We start from the raw sequence: 24887 nt of genomic DNA on the forward strand, positions 1-24887 counted from the left end.
GTACTTTTTCGCCTTTACCGAAAAAAAATCGAAAGTTTTGTTAAATAACAAATTAGCCCACTCTGGTCTTGGCACGTGTGCTCTAGCCAACAGCTCACAGATACAGTGAGATTTTTATGGGTAAAATGCAATAATATTTTCTTTGTCAAATGGCAGTCAAGCATCAATCATCATGGCACCAGAATAACACCCTCTATTTTACTGGAAAGGAGCATGAAGATCACCCTGCAATTTCAACACCCTGTGAAGTTCATTGTAATTTATTTAATCTGTAGCCTAATAAACTGCAAGGTTTCCCAAATCGCAGTGGGAGGACCACACCACATATCATCGTGTGACTTAAAGTTTACTTCGACATGATGGTAATTGTATAATTACCGCCATTTCGATCATAATTCATTTTACCGACACACAAAGATCCCACCGTGTCGAACGAACAAATGATCCGTTTGCATTGATAAATTGTACCAAAACCTCCTGTTTCCATCACAGCTGTCGTGATGTATGAGTTAAAAACTGTGGATGGAAACGTGGTTACTGACAGTCACTCAATTTGCCCATGTCAGCTAACATGTTTTAGATTGCTGCTGTAGGTAAGTTAGCCTAGCCAGCTAACTAAACCTTGTAGTAAACATCACCAAATTACCGACCGGCACACGGGGCATGTGCCCAGGGGTCCTGAACTCCAGGGGACCCTATTGATTTTCTTAGTCACTCTCACTCAGATATAATTTGAACATGGCATAAATCATGGGAAAATGTGTACACTTGCAGGAGATTTGCTTTAAAACGGCTCAAGTTTATCTCCACCTCATGGCAAAATTGCAATATTCCCTTTGAAACTGCAAACATTTCTCTCCACCCAAAAGCAAAATGAGTAGAATTGCATGAAATTCGTCTTAAAACTGCAACATCTTCTCCGCTCTGTGGCAAAATGTGAACAATTACAAAAAATTAAGTAGAATAACACTGCAAAATAATTATCCACTGCCAAGAGTGGGGGTCCTAAAATGCCCACAAAGTTACCAAATCTCGCTTAGGGCCCCCAAAATATTACTGATCTGGGATCTGCTGACAGTTTGTACCTCATATTAGCTTTCTGTAGAGCAGGTGTGAATGAGGAATATATTCAGGAACAGTGGCTTCAAACGTTAACTACCAGTTCGTTACGGAATTATCACATACTGGATATGACTAAGTACTGTCAAGTCAGACCCATTCCTCTCTGCATGAATATACTCTGGCCTTTTCACATAGAAAATACTGAAATGGACACAAAGAATGAATAAAGTAGAATAGAATATAATGAATAGAATCACTGTCATCTTTTCTTTTCTTCTTTCTGCATTAACCTGGGACTATGTATTCAATCAGCTCTTAGCTCATAATGGAATCAGCCAGACTAAAGTACGATTGACGGTCTAAGGAATGATACCTGGCAGCTTCAACAGACAGAATGAATGTGTATAGTTATCAAAGTGTTTCTGACAGGCCAGATACTATCCCCTTCGGTACGGTGCCCACTGCACTACCGTATCCTCATATAACCTTTGGAGAACTTAAAATGTTCTCTTTACGGGCCATATTCAGACTAAAGATACACACATGTCCAGTATAGGCGCAGGCTTTTGCTCCACACAAGCAGTAACACACCTGGTTCAACTAATCGAAGCTTGACCAATCGGCTTTAATCAGTAGAATCAAGTGCATTTCTACTTGGTTGGAGAGAAAGCCTCCAAGATTGTCCGTCTCTGACCTACATACAGTACAAGTAACACCATTGTTACCGGCACTTTATCTACTCTTAATTTATGCTTATATCATGATCCTAATGATATAATAAAATGAGCCAATGTGAGTAGGCTTCAAATTCCTGACCAACTTCGAATATACCAAGTGTGACATTACAGCAAAACATTTATATTGGTAATTAACCCTATGAAGTATCCATAAGAGAGGATGGAGAGAGGTAGTAAGGGGAAAATAGACTCTCCTGTGCCTGAGCTTACCTCAAGGGCCCGCAGACGCTCTAGAATGGGCTTAGTCTCGTCGTAGTCCTCCTCGTGTCCACTACTGACGGCTCCTGGAGAGTTGGGCCTCCTTTCTTTCGAGGGGGGCAGTGGGCCCTCCAGACTGTCCTGCTGTTTCCACATCTCCTCCAGGAGTTTGTCCTAAACCATAGAAAGAGGGGTTGCAGGGAGCCACAAAGTTGCTGAAACTATTTTTGTCATGCATTGCCTATTGGAACTAAGGGGTTATTTGCCTCGTCTATTTTCTCCAACATACAAGATACTGTACATGTACACAAAGTATTAATAGAAAGATATAGAATTTGGCCTACAGTATGGATTTTATTTCGTCATATACAGAAGGTGAACTGCTGTTCTGTATCTGCGGTTTGCTGTATATGAACTGCAAAAACTGTGAAGGCACGAAAATTAAGACTTCCAATTCATAGTATTTTGACTCCTTGCAAGAAGAGCAATCACAGGATTTGATTGATGTTATATTTGCTATTTTGTAGCTGCCTCTTCACAATTATAGTTGGTTTTATAGCCACCACTAACACAGTAGGCTACTTCTTATTTCGCTGGCTGCTCATTTCACCATTTTGCCACCATAACTCATAAGGCTTGTCCTTGGTTGACACCCCCAATGTTTATTGATTGACGCATAAACAACTTGGCATTAATTATCTGTAACATTATGAAATACGGAAGGAAGTCTCCTTCCTTCCATGAAGTATTGTGAAGTAACTTTAAAAGCTCTGATGATTATCCACAAATGCTTATTGGCATTTGTACAACGCCGTGTTAGTTTTTATGTCAAAAACTTTTAGCCCCGCTACTTACAACATTCATTTGCATACCACACGTTTTCGAGATATGGAGTGGTCGAAAAGGCGTGTGAGGGCGTAGTGTACTGTCGAGTCTACGAAACATCATGGCTGCAAACCGATTTAGTGTTCATCGCATTGCAACTTTCTCAAAACCAAGCAACCATCCAGTAGACAATTAGTAAGTTCTCCAGTGACACATACTTCCCTCATAATTACTTATACATGCAGTGCCGTCCAGTGTTACGTAAGTGTGTCTTAAAATCCAGCCACTTTCCCATTAATTCTGATTAACAATATGTTACAGGTACTTAAAACCTGAATTGTGGCCAAAGACCCCATAATGTGTTACAGGAAAAACAAAATAATACCTTGCAGAGAGATCATGGTAAAATGGTAAAAAACACAATAGGACCCCATCAATGTATTGTATTGTAACGACCCTGCAATTCTGAATGAGTTGGAAGCATTCCCCTATTTATGAACTATTTTGGGACTGTGGTTAGCGTACTTGCCTTGGAGCCAGGTGACTAGGGTTCGAATATCCCCAGTGGCTGTACCTGCTCTTGGCGGTCGCTGCATTGGTGTCAGAATGTGTGACTGACCTAAGCTGCTACAGTATATGACATTCATCAGGAGATTTGATAGAATCTAGCCTAAGGGGGACCACTCTTCCCACTGTCTCTTCCAAATACCCTATCCCCATGCTACTGTATGTACAGTAAGATATTACAGGGGATCGCCGATGACAGTGAACTGAAAGTTAATATTTTCCTTTGTGATATGATAATTTCTCACAAAAAATCTCTGATTGTTCACAGCCTTTCATGCAACACTGTTTATTACAGAACCTAGAAGGTGATTTATCACATTTTGCATACTTGCATAAAATTTGTATTTATTTATTTAGTTAACAACATAAACAGAAAGCAAATGAACCAATATGGTCAGTGTTGTACCTTGTAGGCCTTCCTGAGGTCTAATGGATCCACGCTGGGGTCCTCCAGTGTGTCCTGGTTCTGTAGCAGGGTCCTCACCATCTCCTCCATGCTGCAGGCACACAGAGCAAGGGCACCAATCAGAACATAGACTGTGGAATAAACAAGCTTGAGGGAAAACAGAAAACTAAAATGAGCCTTTCTTACTGAATAAGTTCAGGTAGTCCCTTCCTGTGTCAGACAGTTTTCTTCCGCTTGATGCCTAATGAACACGATCTGGCTGGTTCATACAGTACGTGGGAGGAGAAATACATACATGTAACAGCACATGTCACGAAGCTGTCATTGAATGTGTTTCAGATCGACACCCAGGGCAGTGTGCCAACAAACAGAACAAAGTAACACTTCATTCTAAGGGACACATAAGATAAGGCATGACTATTTTACACCTGACATAACTATTATTTAAGCGTCATGAATGCGTCATATGTAACCGCATTGCCAAAAAACTCCTAACTAACAACGAGTAGCCTACGAAGACACCTCAGTCGTCAACGAATAAGATCACAGCCCCCGAAATATTTGGACTCCAACCCATTGTATCATACTTTAGATTTCTCTGTTGGTGAAGACTTTGCCCGTCAGTTAGTAACCTTTGCAAACAACCATCATGCTAGCTGACATTTGAGCTCTTAGTCCTCATTAAACTGGTACATCCTTGTTTACGGATTTGTAATTGCTTTCCCTTAGACACTGACCACGTTTCTCATAATGCTGTGCTCAGTGACATTTTTCCCGGTTATTTCTATAGCAACTTTTCTCCGCTTGATGCATGTGGAACCGATATTAGTCCAACCCAGCTAACTGTGACCAGGCTTTTCCAGGCAACTCTTTGAGGGAAGGTCTTGGGTATTGGAGACACTGGCACTGACCTGCAAACTACCCAGCAAATAAACAGGAGAGGAAGTGCAGACCCACTTATGCTTGACTAGCAGGAAATTGCAAAAAAATGGCAAGTAAAAACAAAGGAAAGGTGCCTCCCGAGTGGCAAAGTGGTCTAAGGTACTACAGTGCTTGATGCGTCACTACAGATCCGGGTTCGATCCAGGGCTGTATCATAGCCGGCCGTGACCGGGAGACCCATGAGACGACGCACAACTGGCCCAGTGTCGTCCGGGTCAGGGGAGGGTTTGGCCGGCCGGGATGTCCTTGTCCCATCACGTTCTAGTGAATCCTGTGGCGGTGCGGGCGCATGTACGCTGATACGGTCGCCAGTTGGACGGTGTTTCCTTCGACACATTGGTGCGGCTGGCTTCCGGGTTAAGCGAGCAGTGTGTCAAGAAGCAGTGCGGCTTGGCAGGGTCGTGTTTCGGAGGACGCATGGCTCTCGACCTTCGCCTCTCCGGAGTCCGTATGGGAGTTGCAGCAATGGGACAAGAGTGTAACTACCATTTGGACATCACGAAATTGGGGTGAAAAAGGGGTAAAAAGTACAAAATAAAAAATAACAACACATTTAAAGGGAAGTAACTAAATGGAATAATGAAACAATGCACACCGTTTTGGTTTTATAGTACTTTACTCTAATTAATACATTCAATTCAATGTATTTATTAGACTAATTACTAGAAATGACAGGCTCACTTTTGTGACATAGCTTGTAGTTACTTAAGCACAGCAGTTGCTAAACGGTATCAGAAGTTTACATAACAATGTGTGAGTACTTTACTAAAATAATTTGCACCCTCGTTGATTTGTTTTGGTGGCGTTTAGCCATAACCTCTTCTCAACCCTGCTGAGCGAGCCCCTCTTCTTAAAGCTTGTATAACAATCACACTAACCTCTCTATCCTTTTCCCTGCTCTCCATTCACTTGTCACGCTGAACTTGACTCCTGGGCTAATCTATGGCAGCCTTGTGCTTTGTGTCACGTTACTGTTTCATTCGCAGATATCACTTTCTCAGTGAGACTGGTATGCGTGACATCATAGTCTCACTACAGCTCAGCTTTGTCTCATTCAGAATATCTTATCCCCATTTCCGTGCTTTTCCATGTATCCCAGCTTTGTCTCACTACATCTCATTCTCACTCTCTTTATTCAACCACATACTGTATAATAGCATTCTCTGAACATCCCAGCAATGTCTCATTCATTATATCGCTGTCTCATTACGTCTCAGCTCTGTCCTACTTCATACATTGCAATTCATATCAAATGACACGCTCTTAAACTAAGCTATTGTTTATCTTCACCCTCAATAAAAACCTTTTAAACTCCTCTTATAACACAGTCAACCACTCACCCCATGCTGTTGTTCCATCCAAATTCTGGGACGTTGCTGTTCCCTCTAAATAATGCTATAAACACGGTGCACATATTCCTCAGGTCCATAGTGTATTCATACTGGGATTCAGTTAGCATTCCGTGTGTGTGAGTGCGTGTGTGTGAGTGGGCATTTGGTAAAAGTGGGTCTCCGGCCTCTTTATGTAGGCCAGTGAGGAATAATGTGAGCCTGAGTGCTCCCGGAATTGGAAAATGACATGTTCCACCCTCTGTTCGACTATTCACTAAAAAGGAGGCCCCTGTTTCTGTGACAACCCTATCCCATGACTCTGGGTCTGGCAGGGATAAAGGTTGGGAGTGAAGCTCTCTTCCATCTGTCCAAACACTGAACTCCTCAAGGGCAAGGGCAATGCAGCGTTTAAGGCCTTTGCCCGTAATCAGTTAATCAGTAATAGCCTTTAGCTCAATGTTGCACTATGGATGGAGTTTGAAGAACTCCTCTAAATATAATGTTATTTTCCTCATACAGTACTTACAATTTTAGCAAATATCAGAACTGAGACATTAGTCCCTGTTCTACTGGGTCATGTGCTCACTGCTTCTATCAAGCGTGCACGACAAACTATAGAAACGTTGTTAAGATACGACCAAGATACGACCAAAAACAATAGTTGTTTTGTTTTCATGGATTACTGAAACAAGGCTATATTATATGTCGTCTTTCCAGCCAGACAGACAGTTTAGACTGACACAATGTTCAGACAGACAACCTATTCAGACAGACAGACAGACAGACAGAGTGCAAAGGGACGGACAGACGGACAGGCAGACAACGTAAATATGTAAACGCACAAACACATTCACATAAACATATAGCTGGCCTACTGTCACACAGATAGAAAAGGAGGCAGGTTGTACCATACCTGGCTTGTATTGTCCTAGTAAAGCACCCTGTTTAATTGAGTTTTTTTTACTGCATTACTGTTGGACCACTAACCGTGACAGCGTCAAAACATTAGAGCCACAAATCAACTTAGAGACAGAAAAACAATCAGGTGCTTGTCCCTTCATGGATTGGGATCATGCAGGTCCACCTTGTGGTGACCTCTTATCACCTTTTCTTGACCAAGATCCAAAAACACACCCTGGTGACTTAGTGCTTCAGTGTGTTTCAGTGTTGGCCTTTTGGTGAACTCTGTCTGCCCTTGTCCTCATCTGTCTATAGTGAAGTCATATGATAACACACCCATGGGCAGTAGCTCATGAGGGAATTCCACAGTGAAAAAGCATGGATAAGAGTAAATTATAAGAATACAGCTCACTTCTATAAAATGTTTGATTACCATCTTGTACCGTTGATTCTTTTTCTTAGAAAAAAGTTGGTCTATTGATGGTTATGGTTAGTATTTGTTGAGCCATTATCTAATAAATGGTAAGATGATCTCATTAGATGACACATTATACGGTTTTGATAGTTATTTAATATTGTGACAAGTATTTTAAGTGTTGATAGTGTTAGCATTTTGCAAGAGAAATGTGTTGGCAAACGCACTTGCAGTTTAGTGGGCTGTGTTTACTGTTTGCAAAAGTGATCCCTGTTACGAGTGTTAAGCAATCGAGGAAAACTGTACTCGCACAAAGAGGCCTGACAGATATACTGCTAGGTATTGTTAAATGCGTATTGGGGATCTGGGACCACTTAAACCTCTTGCATTACAAGGATAAAGCATTACATTTCTAATGTTGCAAGTATTTGGTTAATGTGTGTGTGCAGGCATGTGTGATTTCTGCACACATGTGTGTGTGTGTGTGTGTGTGTGTGTGTGTGTGTGTGTGTGTGTGTGTGTGTGTGTGTGTGTGTGTGTGTGTGTGTGTGTGTGTGTGTGTGTGTGTGTGTGTGTGTGTGTGTGTGTGCGTGCGCGTTCAACCCAACATGTGCATATTCCCCTTGTGTGTTGTTATCTAGATTTTCTCCATTGAAGCCACAGACAAAGGGACAACCACCTTATCACCAAATGGTTTGCTGCTGCTCCATAACATTTTGCCAAAGGCTACAATTCTCAAAACCTCCCCCATCGCCAGCACACAATGTGTGAATGGATGCCCTAGTTTTACAAACAGGCCGTGAAGTGACCCCTTTCACCGTCCACTCCAATGACAGACCCTAACTACTGTAGCCCTGCTAATCCGAGGCAGGCAGGCAGAGACTAACTCAGAGCACAATGCTGGCTTCTGCTCTCCAGGGTTGTCATTACTGAGCAGCCACAGCTTTCTAATGCACTGAGGTGTGTCTGGATACCAGAAGCTCCACAGAAAAACACTTTTAATTCTGGAGTTGGGGCTGAATACTGTCAAGAGGGGGAAGCGGGTCACTGAAGTGGATGGTGTACTAGTTCACTCCAAATTAAAGGTTGTCAGGCATTTTCAATTGTTAGGTTCTCCACCAGCAGTAATGAATGAAATAGTATCATATTTTAAGTGGTACAGGGACCACAGATATCAATTTACCTCTGTAACGCCAGATCAAAAAGTGGTTTGATTCTTCCACAAAATTATCATATCTCTCTGTCTGAAAATGGTCTTTACAACAGTTATTTGGCTCCGCCTCGATTAGACCAAACCACATAAACTTTCTGTAGGCCTACACCTCATTTACTTTTGTAGGGAGGCAAAACCTTTTTGTGTCTGTTGAACTGGGTTGATATACTATATACATAGTTGTAAAATGAAGATGTGTGCTTGTCAATTAAAAGAACAGCGCTTTAACAATATTTTCAGATCAGTTATTTAATTGTTTTGAGTTACTCATGAGTAACAAATTGTCACGACTTCCACCGAAGTCGGGTCCTCTCCTTGTTCGGGCGGCGCACGGCGGTCGGCGTCGCCCGTCTTCTAGCCTTCATCGATCCACTTTTCATTTTCCATGTGTTTTGTCTTGTTTTTCCTCACATCTGGTTTCAATTCCCTCAATTACTTGTTGTGTATTTAACCTTCTGTTCCCCCCCATGTCTTTGTGTGAGATTGTTTTTTGTAAGTGCTTGTGCACATGTTGACTGGTGCGTGACGGGTTTTGTACCCATGTCCTGTTACTTTTTATGCCGTGGGTTTTGCTATTAAACTGCTTCGGCTATTACTTAGTTCTGCTCTCCTGCGTCTGACTTCCCTGCCACCGGTTACGCACCCCTTGCACAAATAAGGTTCTTTAATTATGTATTTTTTATAAAAATCTAATTATAGAGAGAACTTTAACTTCACTGGTGCTTTAATCATTTGTACTGTACAATCATAACAATGAATCCAAATTAAATAATTTTAAAAGGTGCATAAACATAGATCTCTCTCGCACACTGCATGATGTTATTGTTTAAAGGAGCAAGTGCCATGAAGATATAAAATAAACTAAGGAATCTATTTGATTGGATGTGCTTTTCTAAAACATTACATTTGCCATGCTTTGAAATCACCAACATTGCACAAAACCAGTAGTGGACTTACCATTAGGCAGAAGAGGCAATTGCCTCAGACCTCACATCATCAAGGGGCTTTGTGAGCTGGGCATAATTTAAACAAAAATTATACTTGTAAAAAAATGAATAATCTCCCTGCTTGAGGCTCCCCCATGCTCCGCTCGAGGCCTTTCATTGAAATTAAGCTGCAGCAATGAGGCGCTTTCAGCGTGGGGCAGAAAAAAAGAAAAAGAAAGAATGTAAATTTAATTTTACCAGAAAAATTACCTAAGTTAATGCATTTCTTTAGTAAAAAAGACAGGTGCTAATGATTATACTACCAACGTCGTCGAGGCAAAGGACATGTATGTGTAGCTCATCTACTGTATGTGATGCTATCTGGCCAAAAATAATATGGCTTGTCATACTATTTTTGGCCAGACAGCACCAGATACATGGGCTACATATAGTAATACAGAGGGGCGCTGTTTTGCTCACTCGGATGCTTTCTCCTGTGAGATAGTTTTAGCCACCTGCGAATTGAAAGAAAGTTGGCGGGTGCACAATGCACTGTCTGGATGCAGGAATTATTTTCGATGAATTATCACGCACTGAGAAGGTGATCAAAATAAAATAAATATAGTTGCTGGATTTCTGCAAATAGTTTTTATTTCATATTAAGTTTTAGAGAAAAGTGTTGACACCTGGCTTTGTAGTTTTCCATTGAAACAACGTCAACAGACGACAGTACGGTACCCATCGACGCTTCTGTGAACGTTACTGAATTTAAAGCTGACCTGGTTCATATTACATAGATTTATTCTAGAAGGACAGAAGGATATTGACCTGGAATATTACTGTGTTGGCCATGTTTGAATATACCACAGTCTTTGGGTTGGGTTGCGTTGTCTGGGTTCTGTCTAGGTTACCATGGGGTTCTCATGGGGTCCCTATGCACAGTTTTTCATGTGTTGCGTAACACAAGGGAAGATGTAAATGTCATTTTCCACCTGAAATTTCTCAAACATACCATTACATTTCATGGAGGTAAGCTTTTGGTCATGGTGTTTATAGTGTTGGTGAGGCGTGGTTTGAGTTGTCATATAGCTATAACTATGTTAAAGGGTGTAATTCCCTCACACCGGAAACAATTGTGTTGGTTACATCTATGCTGCATGGCACCCTAAGGGGGTGTGGGTGGACGTGAAGTTGCGTTACAGTACCTGGAGAAGTGTTGTTGGAGTGACACCATCTGGCTATGTGTCTGCTGAACCTTGTCCCTCTCCTCTCTCTCTACGCCCAGATGTTGTTTGTTCTCCAGCTAGGCTGTAAGAAGAATGAATACCGGTTGTAACATAAATAAATATCATATTTTTCTGTTAATCTTGCATGATATCATAATCCTTTATCTATGCAAAGATAGTAGGTTACATAAGGACCAAGCAAATTGGCATGTTACTTGGGAAAACCTCAACAAAAATATGTGTTATAACCCCATAGTTGACAGGTTACAGGTCTGACTACATCCCAATGACATATGAGAAAATACTTAGGTTGAACTGCAGTGGTGGCGATATGAAAAAATCTGAGTTGTAGCCTGCCACCTACAGTGCCTTCAGAAATGATTCACACTAGTGGTGCGCGGTTCAGTAGTTTGTTCACCTGCAGCTACTTGCAATTGCTAATAACCTGTCCGCAACCACCCGACTATATGTGATAAAGTGAAAATCTCAGGCCCGCACAGGACTCTAACCCGCAAATATAGTGTTCCCTTTTTTCTCTTGAACATGTTTTTCTTGAACATTTAGGCTATTCCTTTATTTATTGAACGTTTAGGCCTATTGAACAGCAGCCTATGTGATGACGCAAGCTCTCTTCTGCTCTCTCATCATGTCGAACCACCGTTCTCCATTCAACATGCTGCCAAGTAGCCTATTTACATATTCATTTCTATAAACTGCATTACTGCCATTGCAACTTATGAGTGCACCATTTGTTTGTGCTGTTAGAGGTAACACAAACTCAATCCCTATTTCATTTGTTTCTGAAAGAATGTCTTTTATTTTATGAGTTTTATTCATTGTAGGCTAATGTCAAGTCTGTGATATTATGTATGAGCTTAGTTCAGTAAAATGTTGGTTCCTTGACTCATTCAACAATCTTTTCTATAGTCAAATATATGGTCTTTTTCCTCAAACTTGTATGCAATTTAGAATGGTGCAATTATTTGTTGGACAGAAACATGTTTTTACTTGTAGATACATATATGTCTTATATTCTCAGCATATTTCTCCTTCTAAATAACCATATTAATCTCTCCAGCAGTATCATCCCAAACGTTTACATTCTAACTACAAATGTGCGAGACATCAATTTGAATGTCAGTTTTTGTCATATTTGTCTGCTTCTGGGTTGCGGAGACTAGGTGCCTGGCAGTATTGACTATAACCTGGTTCATTACTCCCATCTAGTGGTGAACACAATCAGTTACTAGAGGGGAATTAAGGCATGGAGTCGTGAAATCAATCTCCGTGTCACGTGACATTTGATTTAATCGCAGCATGTATTTATTTTTCTAGTAGCATTTAGTCACTACATTTATGTCACTCTTATGGATATTCTGTGTATGGGCAATAAATATATGGTGTGGAAAATACTATTATTATGAAACAGATCTCGTGTATGGGCATTATGTAACAGTCTGCCTCATATAATAGTATCGATGTTCTCTTTATTATGTCCTGCAGATGGAGCTCTCAACCCAAGAGCATGATTCTTAATCTGGAATTTACTTTTGTATGCATTGGTTGATAAATAGCATGATCTGCACACATTGTATTAATGTCAAAATATTTCCATTCAATTCAGTGTAATATTCCATCATAATATAATGGTAACAATGCCATCATTCGAACGCTTGTGGATTTTGAATCCATGGAGATGGTTCATAATCGTAAAATGTCAAAGCCTTTCTAAAAGAGCAGTTTGCCTAGCTCAAAAATCTGCTCATTAATAACAACGAATAAAGAAATGCATAGACTCTGCATTTCAAAAACAAAGCTATATCTGCAATATCTATCTAAAGTGATGGTGAAAGCGCCGAGGCTACAGTAGCATACACAGGCAAAGTAAAAGGCGAGAGTTCACTGAATTAGTAGGATCTGCCGGAACTCAGGACAAGTGACCTAGATCAGGAGTGTCAGACTAGCATGTTAGAGGGCTGTGCGAGAGCTGCTGTGCTGGGGTTTGTTTTGTATTTAATTACATTACCAAGCCAAGGGATTCACCCATTGTTGGGGTTTACTGTGAGGACAAACATGATAGGCCCTCATATGCTCAGATAAACACTACATCTATGGTGACCAGGGTAAAACATACAATTGTTGCCATAGTGGATTAATAGTTCCTCACAATCCTCACAAATTGTTCCTCTGACAAGTGAACATACACGAGTAAGATGCTGTCGAATCTTCAGTTCATACGTGTGCAATACTTAAATGTGCGCAAATCAAATCAACATGTGCAAACATTTATACCACAATCCTGAATTGAGCCCATGGTGTGGGAACAATTGAGGGTGGGCCCACAGTCATTCCATTGCTGTCTTGTCAGCAGCAGGCAGCAGTCCACTGTATGTGTGCTTATTTGGAAAAATTTAGAACAGAAAAATAAACACTGTCATTAAATGTTTTCCTCTGGGTGGAGGGTAAATTAGTATAATTGAGGAAGCTCTCCTCTTCCTCTTGCATTGATGTTTTGAATGAATTAGGGTAAGGCCTTGGGACCTTTACGTTCAAATATTTCTTCAGTAACTCACATCCTGCTGCAACCCAGAAAACTTGATCATTTGACATAACTTGTACAGTGTACTGTTCTGTTTAATTCCGGGAACCCAGAACCAACCATTTCCCCTCCACATCTCAGATTCAGCAGTAGTACCGACAGACATTTACCATACATTATGTTAAAAGACTATGTAGATTCTTCAGTAAAATTGTGTATAGGGCAGGGCGATATATTGAATTTAACACGTGGTTCTAATCCTGAATGCTGATTGGTTAAAACTGCATTCCAGACGGTTTCTATTCCACAAGTTACCACCGGCTAAATCTATGACGTTAAAGTGCCTATTTAGTCTGTTCCATCTGACTGCGCAATCCACTTTCTCATCAGCCATGCCAGGAAATGTACATACTTGATCTCCACTATAAAAAGCATCTAGGCCTCCCGTGTGGCGCAGTGGTCTAAGGCACAGCTGTGCCCAGGCAGATCGCAGCCGGCCGCAACCGTGAGGTCCATGGGGCGACGCACAATTGGCCTAGCGTCGTCCGGGTTAGGGAGGGTTTGGCCGGTAGGGATATCCTTGTCTCGTCGTGCACTAGTGACTCCTGTGGCGGGCCGGGCGCAGTGCACGCTGACCAGGTCGCTAGGTGTACGGTGTTTCCTCCGACACATTGGTGCGGCTGGCTTCCGGGTTGGATGCGCGCTGTGTTAAGAAGCAGTGTGGCTTGGTTGGGTTGTGTTTCGGAGGATGCATGGCCCTCGACCTTTGTCTCTCCCAAGCCCGTACGGGAGTTGTAGCGATGAGACAAGACAGTAACTACTAACAATTGGGGAGAAAAAACAACAACATCTAGACCACTATAAATAGCACATTATCTCACATTTCTTTTAGACTAAGATTTAGTTTTTAACTGCGGAGATTTGTATAAACCTTTCTGTCTGCCTCTCCAACATTGAAAGATTGTTTCAATATTCAAATTGGATCTCCAGCTGTCCCATAGTAACGAACGTGATGGGAGTCTGGATAAGACAGACAAGCAGTGTTTCTCAGCCAGTCAAAAACATGAATCAGCTGGCATCCTTTTTATGGTTATACACAAAGAAATGTAAATTGAAAAAAGGTCCAACTAAATGACGTGCAGCTAGTTTGCAGCCTTTCCAGCTTCAGTTTGAAGTGATTGTGTTAGCTGTGTTATTGGCTAGCTCCTCTGAACAACAGTGTCCTGACGAGTGAGCAAATTTTCTATGTCAGGTGAAATCGCACCTCATTAGCTCATTGTTATGGATGTATCCAGGTAAATGTCACTAGAAAACAGCTTAAACAAATGCAAATGCAGCTACTTTGATGTTATTCTGGCTACACTTTTTGACGTGACTGTAAATGAACTGTAGTTGGCCAGCTAGCAAGCAAGAGATAGGAGTACTAGCCAGTACGGCAATGGAACGTTTAGAACGAACGACTGGGTCGCCAGTCCATAGACACAGAACAGATAGAACAAATAACCAGCCGGCTTGGGTAGCAACCCTAAATTTGTGTCGGGACTATATCTTGTGGAAGGATGAAATATTATGACTAAATTAATCAAAATACAGTTTTTAATGAAAATATATCAGTCATTATTTGAATATGTTGGTAACCTGTTGTATAAAAGTGATAATGTTCTGAGTCCATCACGCAGACATGAATAAATAACTCTCCGGGAAGAAGAAAGGCGGGGGTGTATGTTCCATGATTAACTAGTCATGGTGTGATTGTCATAACATACAGACACTCAAGTCCTTTTGTTCACCCGACCTAGAATACCTCACAATCAAATGCCGACCGTATTACCTCCTACGAGTATTCTCTTCGGTTACAGTCACAGCCGTGTATATTCCCCCTTAAGCCGATATCACGACGGCCCTCAAAGAACTACACTAGACTTTATGCAAACTGGAAACCACATATCCTGAGGCCACATTTATTGTAGCTGGGGATTTTAACAAAGCAAATTTGAGGAAAACGCTACCGAAGTTCTAACAACTCATTGACTTTAGTACTCACGCTGGAAAAACATTGGACCACCGAAATGCCTACAAGAACCTCTCCCGCTGTCACACCCTGGCCTTAGTTATCTTTGTTTTCATTATTATTTTAGTTAGGTCAGGGTGTGACATGGGGAAGTATGTGTTTTGGTTTGTCTAGGGGTTTTTAGGTTTAATGGGGCAATGTCTTGTCTAGGTGTTTGTATGTCGATGGCTGCCTAGATTGGTTCTCAATTAGAGACAGCTGTGGTTTATTGTCTCTAATTGGGAGCCATATTTAAGGCAGCCATGGGCATCATGTGTTTTTGGGTAATTGTCTATATTGAACGTTTGTTGCTTGTCTGTGCACTTACGTTATTTAGCTTCACGGTCGTTTGTTGTTTTTGTTAGTTTGTGTATAGTGTTCGTTTTCGTGTTTTTCTCTCTTCCACAATAAAGAGATGTATTTTGCACACGCTGCGCCTTGGTCCAATCTCTCACAAGAAGACTATCGTGACACCCGCCCACCCTTCAGCAAATCTGATCACAACTTTTTCTCCTCTCTTCCTATAGGCAGAAACTCAAACAGGAAGTACCCGTGCTAAGTTCTATTCAACGCTGGTCTGACCAATCGGAATCCATGCTTCAAGATTGTTTTGATCACGCGGACTGGGATATGTTTCCCGTAGCTTCTGAGAATAACATCGACGAATACACGGACACAGTGACTGATTTCATCAGGAAGTGTATAGGAGAAGTTGTATTAAAACCTACCCAAAACAGAAACCGTGGATAGATGGCAAGGTGACTGGGAATGTGGCTGAATACAAACAGTGTAGTTATTCCCACCATAAGGCAATCAAACAGGCAAAATGTCAGAGACAAAGTGGAGTCACAATTCAACGGCTCAGACACAAGACTTATGTGGCAGGGTCTACAGACAATCACAGACTACAAAGGGAAAACCAGCCACATCCGTAAACTGACATTTTGCTTCCGGACAAGCTTAACACCTTATTTGCACGCTTTGAGGATAAGACAGTGCCACCGACACAGCCCGCTACCAAGGACTGTGGGCTCTCCTTCTCCATGGCTGATGTGAGTAAGACATTTAAGCGTGTTAACTCTCGCAAGGCTGCCGGCCCAGGCGGTATCCCTAGCCGCGTCCTCAGAGCATGCGCAGACCAGCTGGCTGGAGAGTTTACGGACATATTCAATCTCTCCCCATCCCAGTCTGCTGTCTACACTTGCTTCAAGATGTCCACCATTGTTCCTGTACCCAAGAAAGCAAAGGTAACTGAACTAAATGACCATCACCCTGTAACCCTCTCTTCTGTCATCATAAAGTGCTTTGAGAGGCTAGTTAAGGATCATATCACTTCTACCTTACCTGATACCTAGAGCCTAGACCCACTTTCATTTGCTTACCGCCCCAATTGATCCACAGACGTTTCAATCGCCATCGCTCTGCACACTGCCCTATCCCATCTGGACAAGAGGAATACCTATGTAAGAATGCTGTTCATTGACTATAGCTCAGCATTCAACTCCATAGCACCCTCCAAGCTCATCATTAAGCTCGGAACCCTGGGTCTGAACCTCGCCCTGTGCAACTGGGTCCTGGACTTCCTGATGGGCCGCCCCCAGGTGGTGAAGTTAGGAAACAACACCTCCACTTTGCTGATCCTCAACACGGGGGCCCCACAACACCCGTGCCAATACATCCTCCAAACACAGGCTTCTCTGGCATTACCACTTAAATAGACACCGGCTGGAATGTGGTTTAAACCAATCAGCATTCAGGATTAGAATCTAAGTATTCAGGAATTTTTTGTTATTTTTCGGTTTTATGAGCGTTTATTTGCCGCTTGTTCTCATGTTGTATTTTTGGTCTCGTCTCCATTGCTCCTCTGTGCTGTGTCCACCTTCCCACTTACACCAGAGATCTGTATATAATGATGAGATTCTAGTCTCCTCCCTAGCAATGGGAATCGTTGTCCCAAAGGCGGGAAGGTGAGTGACAAGCTTAGGTCAATGTGTTTTTATGGGCTTATTTGGGACAGATTTTAGCAAGAGTGAAACCTCTCGCTTTGCCTCTTCCTCTATGGTTTACACACACACCAAGCCCCTCCCCCTGCCTCTCTCGCCAACAACGTTGAGAGAGATCACATCTTCCTCTCTGACAAGCGGTTTCAACTTGCTATTTGCATTTGAGGTTTGGTCCAACATAATCGGCCATATGGACACCAAAACACATTGAGACATTATTTTACTGCGATAGAGACGTTTTTACAACAATACCCATTTATGTCTCAAAAACTATAATTAAATAAAGGTTCAATTAAAAAAAGAATACTAATAATAATTGCACTTAGAGCATACTCTACTAAAACAAGAGTAGCCTGCAAATGAACATTGATTATGGAAAATTAATACTCAGTTTGTCGCATGGCATTGGGGTATCACGTACTGTTAGCAGCCTTTTAGCCAAAGACTGTCATACTCATGACAGTGCTTATCAGGGCCGGGCATGATATTGTACGAGTTGATTCGGGTTGGGCCGGCCTCGGCTTATGGTTTGCACAACATTGCAACCTACTGTATGTTAGAGACCAACGGCTGGCCGTGGCTGTGTGAGAAGCGTGCCTGTGTCTCGCAGAACTGGAACGAGATTCACTAACTATGATCTCCCTCTCTCTACTCTGATAGACATGAATGAGCCTGCAACTCTCATCTCTCCAGCGTTGCACTTCATCATTTATTTCCTCATAGAACAAAACAATCTCACACTCAATTCGTGCAAATATGTACAAAAGTGTTTCAGCAGATTGTGCTTTTTTTGTGTATGAAAATACTAAAATTTTTGTTCGACTTAATTCGCAGGAATAGACACCAATATTTGTGCGACTTCATTCACAGTAAAATACATTTTTGGGGTGGCAAATTTCGGAACAATCTTTTGAAAGTTATTGGTGCAATGCATTTTGGGCAATGGTGTTCTACACTGCCTTTTTTTGTGTCCCACATGTATTTATATGAAAAAAGAAACATGTTAATAATCCAATATTGTTAATCATCCAGGTTGTCACCGATATAATTATAATATTGTATTGACCTGGCTAGATCATAAATTAACAAATGTCCAGACGGAGGATTGCGTTTACGATTTGTTAACCGAACTCAACACAGGCTACTGTTTGGCCGTAGCCCACGCCAAATAAACCAAGGAAAACAGTATCAAACAACGGTGACTCATCTATTGTTAAGACCAGACGTAAGGAGAGAGAACAATGGCTAAGCATGGTCTTAAACTTGCGGTGCTCCACCCCCCTTCCAAACCGCCCCACCGCTCCACTAAGCACAAGGATGCCCGGCACTGGAACATTCTAGGCGTTCCCGTGTTTGGCAGATAACAGGTTGATTGGCAGGGTTCAATTCTCGAGCCGACTCTTTTCTTTGTGTATTACAATGATGTCGCTCTTGCTGCTGGTCTGATCCACCTCTACGCAGACGACACCATTCTGTATACATCTGGCCCTTCTTTGGATACTGTGCCTCCAAACGAGCTTCAATGCCGTACAACACTCCTTCCGTGGCCTCCAACTACTTTTAAATGCTAGTAAAACTAAGTGCATGTTCTTCAACCGATTGCTGCCCGCACCCTCCCGCCCAACTAGCATCACTACTCTGGACGGTTCTGACTTAGAATATGTGGACAACTACAAATACTTAGGTGTCTGGTTAGACTGTAAACTCTCCTCCCAGACTCACATTTAGCATCTCCAATCCAAAATTAAATCTAGAATAGGCTTCCTATTTCGCAACAAAGCCTCCTTCACTCATGCTGCCAAAAATACCCTCATAAAACTGACTATCCTACCGATCCTTGACTTCGGCGATGTCATTTACAAAATAGCCTCCAACACTCTACTCAGCAAACTGGATGTAGTCTATCACATTGCCATCCGTTTTGTCACCAAAGCCCCATATGCTACCCACCACTGCAACCTGTATGCTCTCGTTGGCTGGCCCTCACTACATATTCGTCTCCAAACCCACTTGCTCCAGGTCATCTATAAGTCTTTAATAGGTAAAGTCCTGGCTTATCTCAGCTCACTGGTCACCATAGCAACACCCACCCGTAGCACGCGATCCAGCAAGTATATTTCACTGGTCATCCCCAAAGCTAACACTTCCTTTGGCCGTCTTTCCTTCCAGTTCTCTGCTGCCAATGACTTGAACGAATTGCAAACATCTCTAAAGCTGGAGTCTTATATCTCCCTCTCTAACGTTAAGCATCAGCTGTCAGAGCAGCTTACCAATCACTTTACGTGTACACAGCCAATCTGTACATAGCACACCCAACTACCTCATCCCCATATTATTACTTACCCTCTTGCTATTTTGCACCCCAGTATCTCTACTTGCACATCATCATCTGCACATATATCACTCCAGTATTAATGTTAAATTGTAAATATTTTCGCCTCTATGGACTATTTATTGCCTACCTCCCTACTCTTCTACATTTGTACACACTGGACATAGATCTTTCTATTTTTCATTTATTTTGTGTTATTGACTGTACGTTTGTTTTATGTGTAACTCTGTGTTGTTGTTTTTGTCGCACTACTTTGCTTTATCTTGGCCAGGTCGCAGTTGTAAATGAGAACTTGTTCTCAACTGGCCTACCTGGTTAAATAAAGGTGAAATAAAATAAATACAAAAAAATGTTGGACCTCGCGAACACTGGGTACTGGTAAGTGCAACACAAGAAACGAACAGCATAACTCATTACACACAGCTGTCTTTGAGGGTTGCTACAATATCATAGTAGCCTTATGTTTTATTTATTATTAATGTCAATGCTGTTTTCTATGCTTGTTTTCACTTAATACTTTGGGATACTGTTGCTATATCAGACGGTTGCCAGATTGGAAAAAAGCTATATTGTCAGGTTTTTTTGTGTTGTTGAGGAAGGTATTTGATTGGGGAATGGGGATACATTTTCATGATGGGAAATTAATAAATCAATAAATGTGGGGAAACAGAATACCTGCAAAAAAATATATGTTTGGTTTAAATTCCCCTGGAGCAACTGCATGGTATTTGCAATTATAACGAGTCTGGGCTATGATCAATTAAGCCACACCAATGCAGTGTAACAGGTTAATGTAAAATAATGAATTATGTTAGCTTACACTAATGGCACTTCCAAGGCCATTTCATAATGATTATTATGCTCGTGTCTATCATTTACTTTCTTCCGCTACATTGTTGGCAGCGTTGGGCTCACGTCCAGCTCACGTCTAGTTAAGTGATCTAGTGGTGGGAAGCATTCTGCTATTCAACATTGTGTTGGGTGTAATTACATTGATATATCTAGTGAATAATAGATAAGCAACAACGGGCGTGACGGATAGAAGTGGTCACTACAGGTGTGATCAAGCCTTACATCAAAGTTGCCTGAAGCGGAATGGAAAGTGCTTTGCCCTGACCGTTTATTCAGAAGAAAATCCTCTGTGACTAGACATTTACATGAGTTAACGTACCAGTGTGGCCCCAAAACAAAGTCACGATACACATTTGCAAACTTCCTGTTGAAAGTGTTTACAACCATGGTGTTACTTTGTTTCTGAAGCTTCTCATCTAATAACCTGGCAATGATCCACATCATACGGGTAGACAAATAATGGAAGTGTGTTATGCAGAAAAACACAACTATCCGTTTTTTTAGGGTGCAAACCAATAATATGAATCACTGTTGATCCATCCTGTCCTGATCTAAGGAGATGGATGTAGGATTTCCCACGGCCTAGAATTGAGGCCTTTCCCAGTCATGAAGGACAAAGCTGGGCCTCTCTTGCTTCTCATCGGCGAAGACTGAACTCAAGTAAGTGGTTATACGTCAGACTCTCTTATACCCCTATTCCCTCAGACTCTCTTAAACCCCTTTTAAGGTGATATAACTTGTATAATTATGATTGGCTGTGAAACGCGTGTCCGAAAGGCTTCAGACTGAGCATTTCTCAATGGAAAGTGCTGCTGACATTGAACATAATTCTTTCTTTCTTCAGTGGAAATGCAGAATATGTATAAAAATGCCAAATTGACCTAAATCTAAATCAAGCAGAAATGTACGACTATTTAACCATCTTCCTTATTACTGAAACATGCAAACTACAAACATTTCACCAGTTAAAGATAATGAATACATGACAACTAGATAAAAATATTTAATACATTATAATTCCTACAAAAGTAAAGAGTTGGCTAGAACTTGAATGCAAACAAAGTGAGTGTGTGTATTATGTGTGTAAGTGTTTGTGTGCGTGTGTGTGTATTATGGTGTGTATTACAATCTCCCATCATAAAAATGTATCCCCAATCCATAATCAAATACCTTCATCGATACCACAAAACACAACAGAAAAATCTGTATTTTTTCTCCAATCTGGCAACATAGCCTTTGATAAAATGCATTATGAAAGAAATGGTGTAATGTACATGAAAAAGTGGTTGCTTGTACTAAATGCGTTATGAAGAAAATTGTGTAATGTAGACTCCATGAAATACAAAATGCGTTATGAAGAAAATTGTGTAGGCCTACTGTTGCCTTCACAAAAAGAGGGCCTTTCCAGTATCCCAAAGTATTAAGCAAAAATAAGAATAGAAAACAGTATTTGCATTACAAAAAATGGCAACAACGTAAATGTCACGTTCTGACCATAGTTCTTTTGTATTTTCTTTATTTTAGTGTGGTCAGGGCGTGAGTTGGGTGGGTAATCTATGTTTTCTATTTCTGTGTTGGTTTTCTGTGTTTGGCCTGATATGGTTCTCAATCAGAGGCAGCTGTCAATCGTTGTCCCTGATTGGGAGCCATATTTAGGTAGCCTGTTTTCTGTTGGGTTTTGTGGGTGGTTGTTTTCAGTCTTTGTGTGTCTGCACCAGATAGAACTGTTTAGGTTTTCACTTTGTTGTTTTGTAATTTGAAGTGTTCAGTTTCAGTTTCATTAAATAAGATGAACACTAACCACGCTGCGCTTTGGTCCTCTCCTTCCACTGACGACAACCGTTACAGAACCACCCACCAAAAAAAGGACCAAGCAGCGTGGTCACGGGCAGCAACAGGAGAACCAGTCCGCCTGTGGCAGCCCCTCGCACCAGCCCAGTACCACCAGTGCCAACACCACGCACCAGGCTTCCTGTGCGTCTCCAGAGTCCAGTACGCCCTGTTCCTCCTCCCCGCACTCGCCCAGTGGTGTGTGTCCCCAGTTCGGTACCACCAGTTCCGGCACCACGCACCAAGCCTACTGTGCGTCTCCAGGGTCCAGTATGCCCTGTTCCTGCTCCCCGCACTCGCCCAGTGGTGCTTGTCCCCAGCCCGGTACCACCAATTCCGGCACCACGCACCAGGCCTACTGTGCGCCTCAGCAGGCCAGAGTCTCCCGTCTGTCCAGCGCCGCCTGAGCTGCCCGTCTGTCCAGCGCCGCCTGAGCTGCCCGTCTGTCCAGCGCCGCCTGAGCTGCCCGTCTGTCCAGCGCCGCCTGAGCTGCCCGTCTGTCCAGCGCCGCCTGAGCTGCCCGTCTGTCTAGCGCCGCCTGAGCTGCCCGTCTGTCCAGCGCCGCCTGAGCCGCCCGTCTGTCCTGAGCCGCCAGAGCCGTCCGTCTGTCCTGAGCCGTAAGAGCCGCCCGTCTGTCCTGAGCCATCAGAGCCGCCCGTCTGTGCTGAGCCGCCAGAGCCGCCCGCCAGTCAGGAGCCGCCAGATCCTCCCGCCAGTCAGGAGCCGCCAGAGCTGCCCATCTGTCCAGCGCCGCCTGAGCCGCCCGTCTGTCCTGAGCCGTCAGAGCCGCCCGTCTGTCCTGAGCCGTCAGAGCCACCCGCCAGCCAGGAGCCGCCAGAGCCGGCCGCAAGTCAGGAGCCGCCAGAGCCGCCCGCCAGTCAGGAGCCACAAGAGCCGTCCGCCAGTCAGGAGCCGCCAGAGCCGTCCGCCAGTCAGGAGCCGTCAGAGCCGTCCGGCAGTCAGGAGCTGCCAGAGCTGCCCTTCAGTCCGGAGCTGCCCCTCAGTCCGGAGCTGCCCCTCAGTCCGGAGCTGCCCCTCAGTCCGGAGCTGCCCCTCAGTCCTGAGCTGCCTTTCAGTCCTGAGCTGCCCCTCAGTCCTGAGCTGCCCCTCAGTCCAGAGGCGCCCCTCAGTCCAGTGGAGCCATTTAGTAGGGTTGCCAATCCTAGGTCGGCGGCGAGGGTCGCCGTTCCTAGGAGGCCATGGAAGCGGGTAATGACAATGGTGGAGTGGGGTCCACGTCCAGTGCCAGAGCGTCCACCGCGGACAGATGCCCACCCAGACCCTCCCCTATAGGTTCAGGTTTTGCGGCCGGAGTCCGCACCTTGGAAGGGGGCGGGGTACTGTCACGTTCTGACCATAGTTCTTTTGTATTTTCTTTGTTTTAGTGTGGTCAGGACCTGAGTTGGGTGGGTAATCTATGTTTTCTATTTCTGTGTTGGTTTTCTGTGTTTGGCCTAATATGGTTCTCAATCAGAGGCAGCTGTCAATCGTTGTCCCTGATTGGGAACCATATTTAGGTAGCCTGTTTTCTGTTGGGTTTTGTGGGTGGTTGTTTTCAGTCTTTGTGTGTCTGCACCAGATAGAACTGTTTCGGTTTTCACTTTGTTGTTTTGTAATTTGAAGTGTTCAGTTTCAGTTTCATTAAATAAGATGAACACTAACCACGCTGGGCTTTGGTCCTCTCCTTCCATCGACGACAACCGTTACAGTAAGGCTACAATGACATTATAATTATTTCGGTGACAACCTGGTTGATTAACAATATTGGGTTGTTTACATGTTTTTTAGAAATATATAAATAAATGTGGGACACAAAAAATGGGAATGTATAACACCATTGCCCATCATGCATTGCTATAATAACTTCCAAAAGATTGTTCCGAAGTTTGCCACCCCGAACAAGTATTTTCCAATTAATACAGTTGCACAAAAATGCGTGTGTTTACCTATGAATTACGTCGCAAAAAAATATGTCTTATCACACATATTAAGCAACACAAAAGCGCACAAAAACGCTGACAGGCGCAGGAATACAAAATAGGGGGGGTTTATTTCACTACCCAAAAAAGCGTATGTCATGAACATGACGGGGACGAAGCCCAAAACAAACACGTCAAAATATAACACAGGGCTGTACCCAAACAAAGAGAGAGGTGTAAAACCTCTAATAAATACACGGGACGAAACCCGTAATAACAATACACGGGACGAGACCCGTAATAACAAGTATACACTAACACTGTAACATGCAAGCCGATTCAACAGAGCACAAGTACTCACAAGACCAACTTGAACAATAATCAACAAGGACAATGGGGAACAGAGGGCACATACAGTTGAAGTCGGAAGTTTACATACACTTAGGTTGGAGAAATTAAAATTCGTTTTTCAACCACTCCACAAATTTCTTGTTAACAAACGATAGTTTTGGCAAGTCGGTTAGGACATCTACTTCGTGCATGACACAAGTCATTTTTCCGACAATTGTTTACAGACAGATTATTTCACTTAAAATTCACTGTATCACAATTCC

General features: G+C 42.7%; 1 protein-coding gene across 1 annotated transcript in view; it reads right to left on the reverse strand.

Moving 5' to 3' along the window:
* Positions 1 to 24887, reverse strand: part of LOC129821500 (nck-associated protein 5-like) — a 109798-nt gene that overhangs the window by 65893 nt on the left and 19018 nt on the right. Inside the window, exons 2-4 of the mRNA XM_055879173.1 lie at positions 6078 to 6294; positions 3796 to 3886; positions 2010 to 2171 (exon numbers count right to left, since the gene is read on the reverse strand). Coding sequence (XP_055735148.1) covers positions 2010 to 2171; positions 3796 to 3886; positions 6078 to 6294 — 470 coding nt within the window. The remainder of the gene's footprint in view (positions 1 to 2009; positions 2172 to 3795; positions 3887 to 6077; positions 6295 to 24887) is intronic.

This window comes from Salvelinus fontinalis, chromosome 23 (genome assembly GCF_029448725.1).
Source record: "Salvelinus fontinalis isolate EN_2023a chromosome 23, ASM2944872v1, whole genome shotgun sequence".
NCBI classification, from domain to species: Eukaryota; Metazoa; Chordata; class Actinopteri; order Salmoniformes; family Salmonidae; genus Salvelinus; species Salvelinus fontinalis.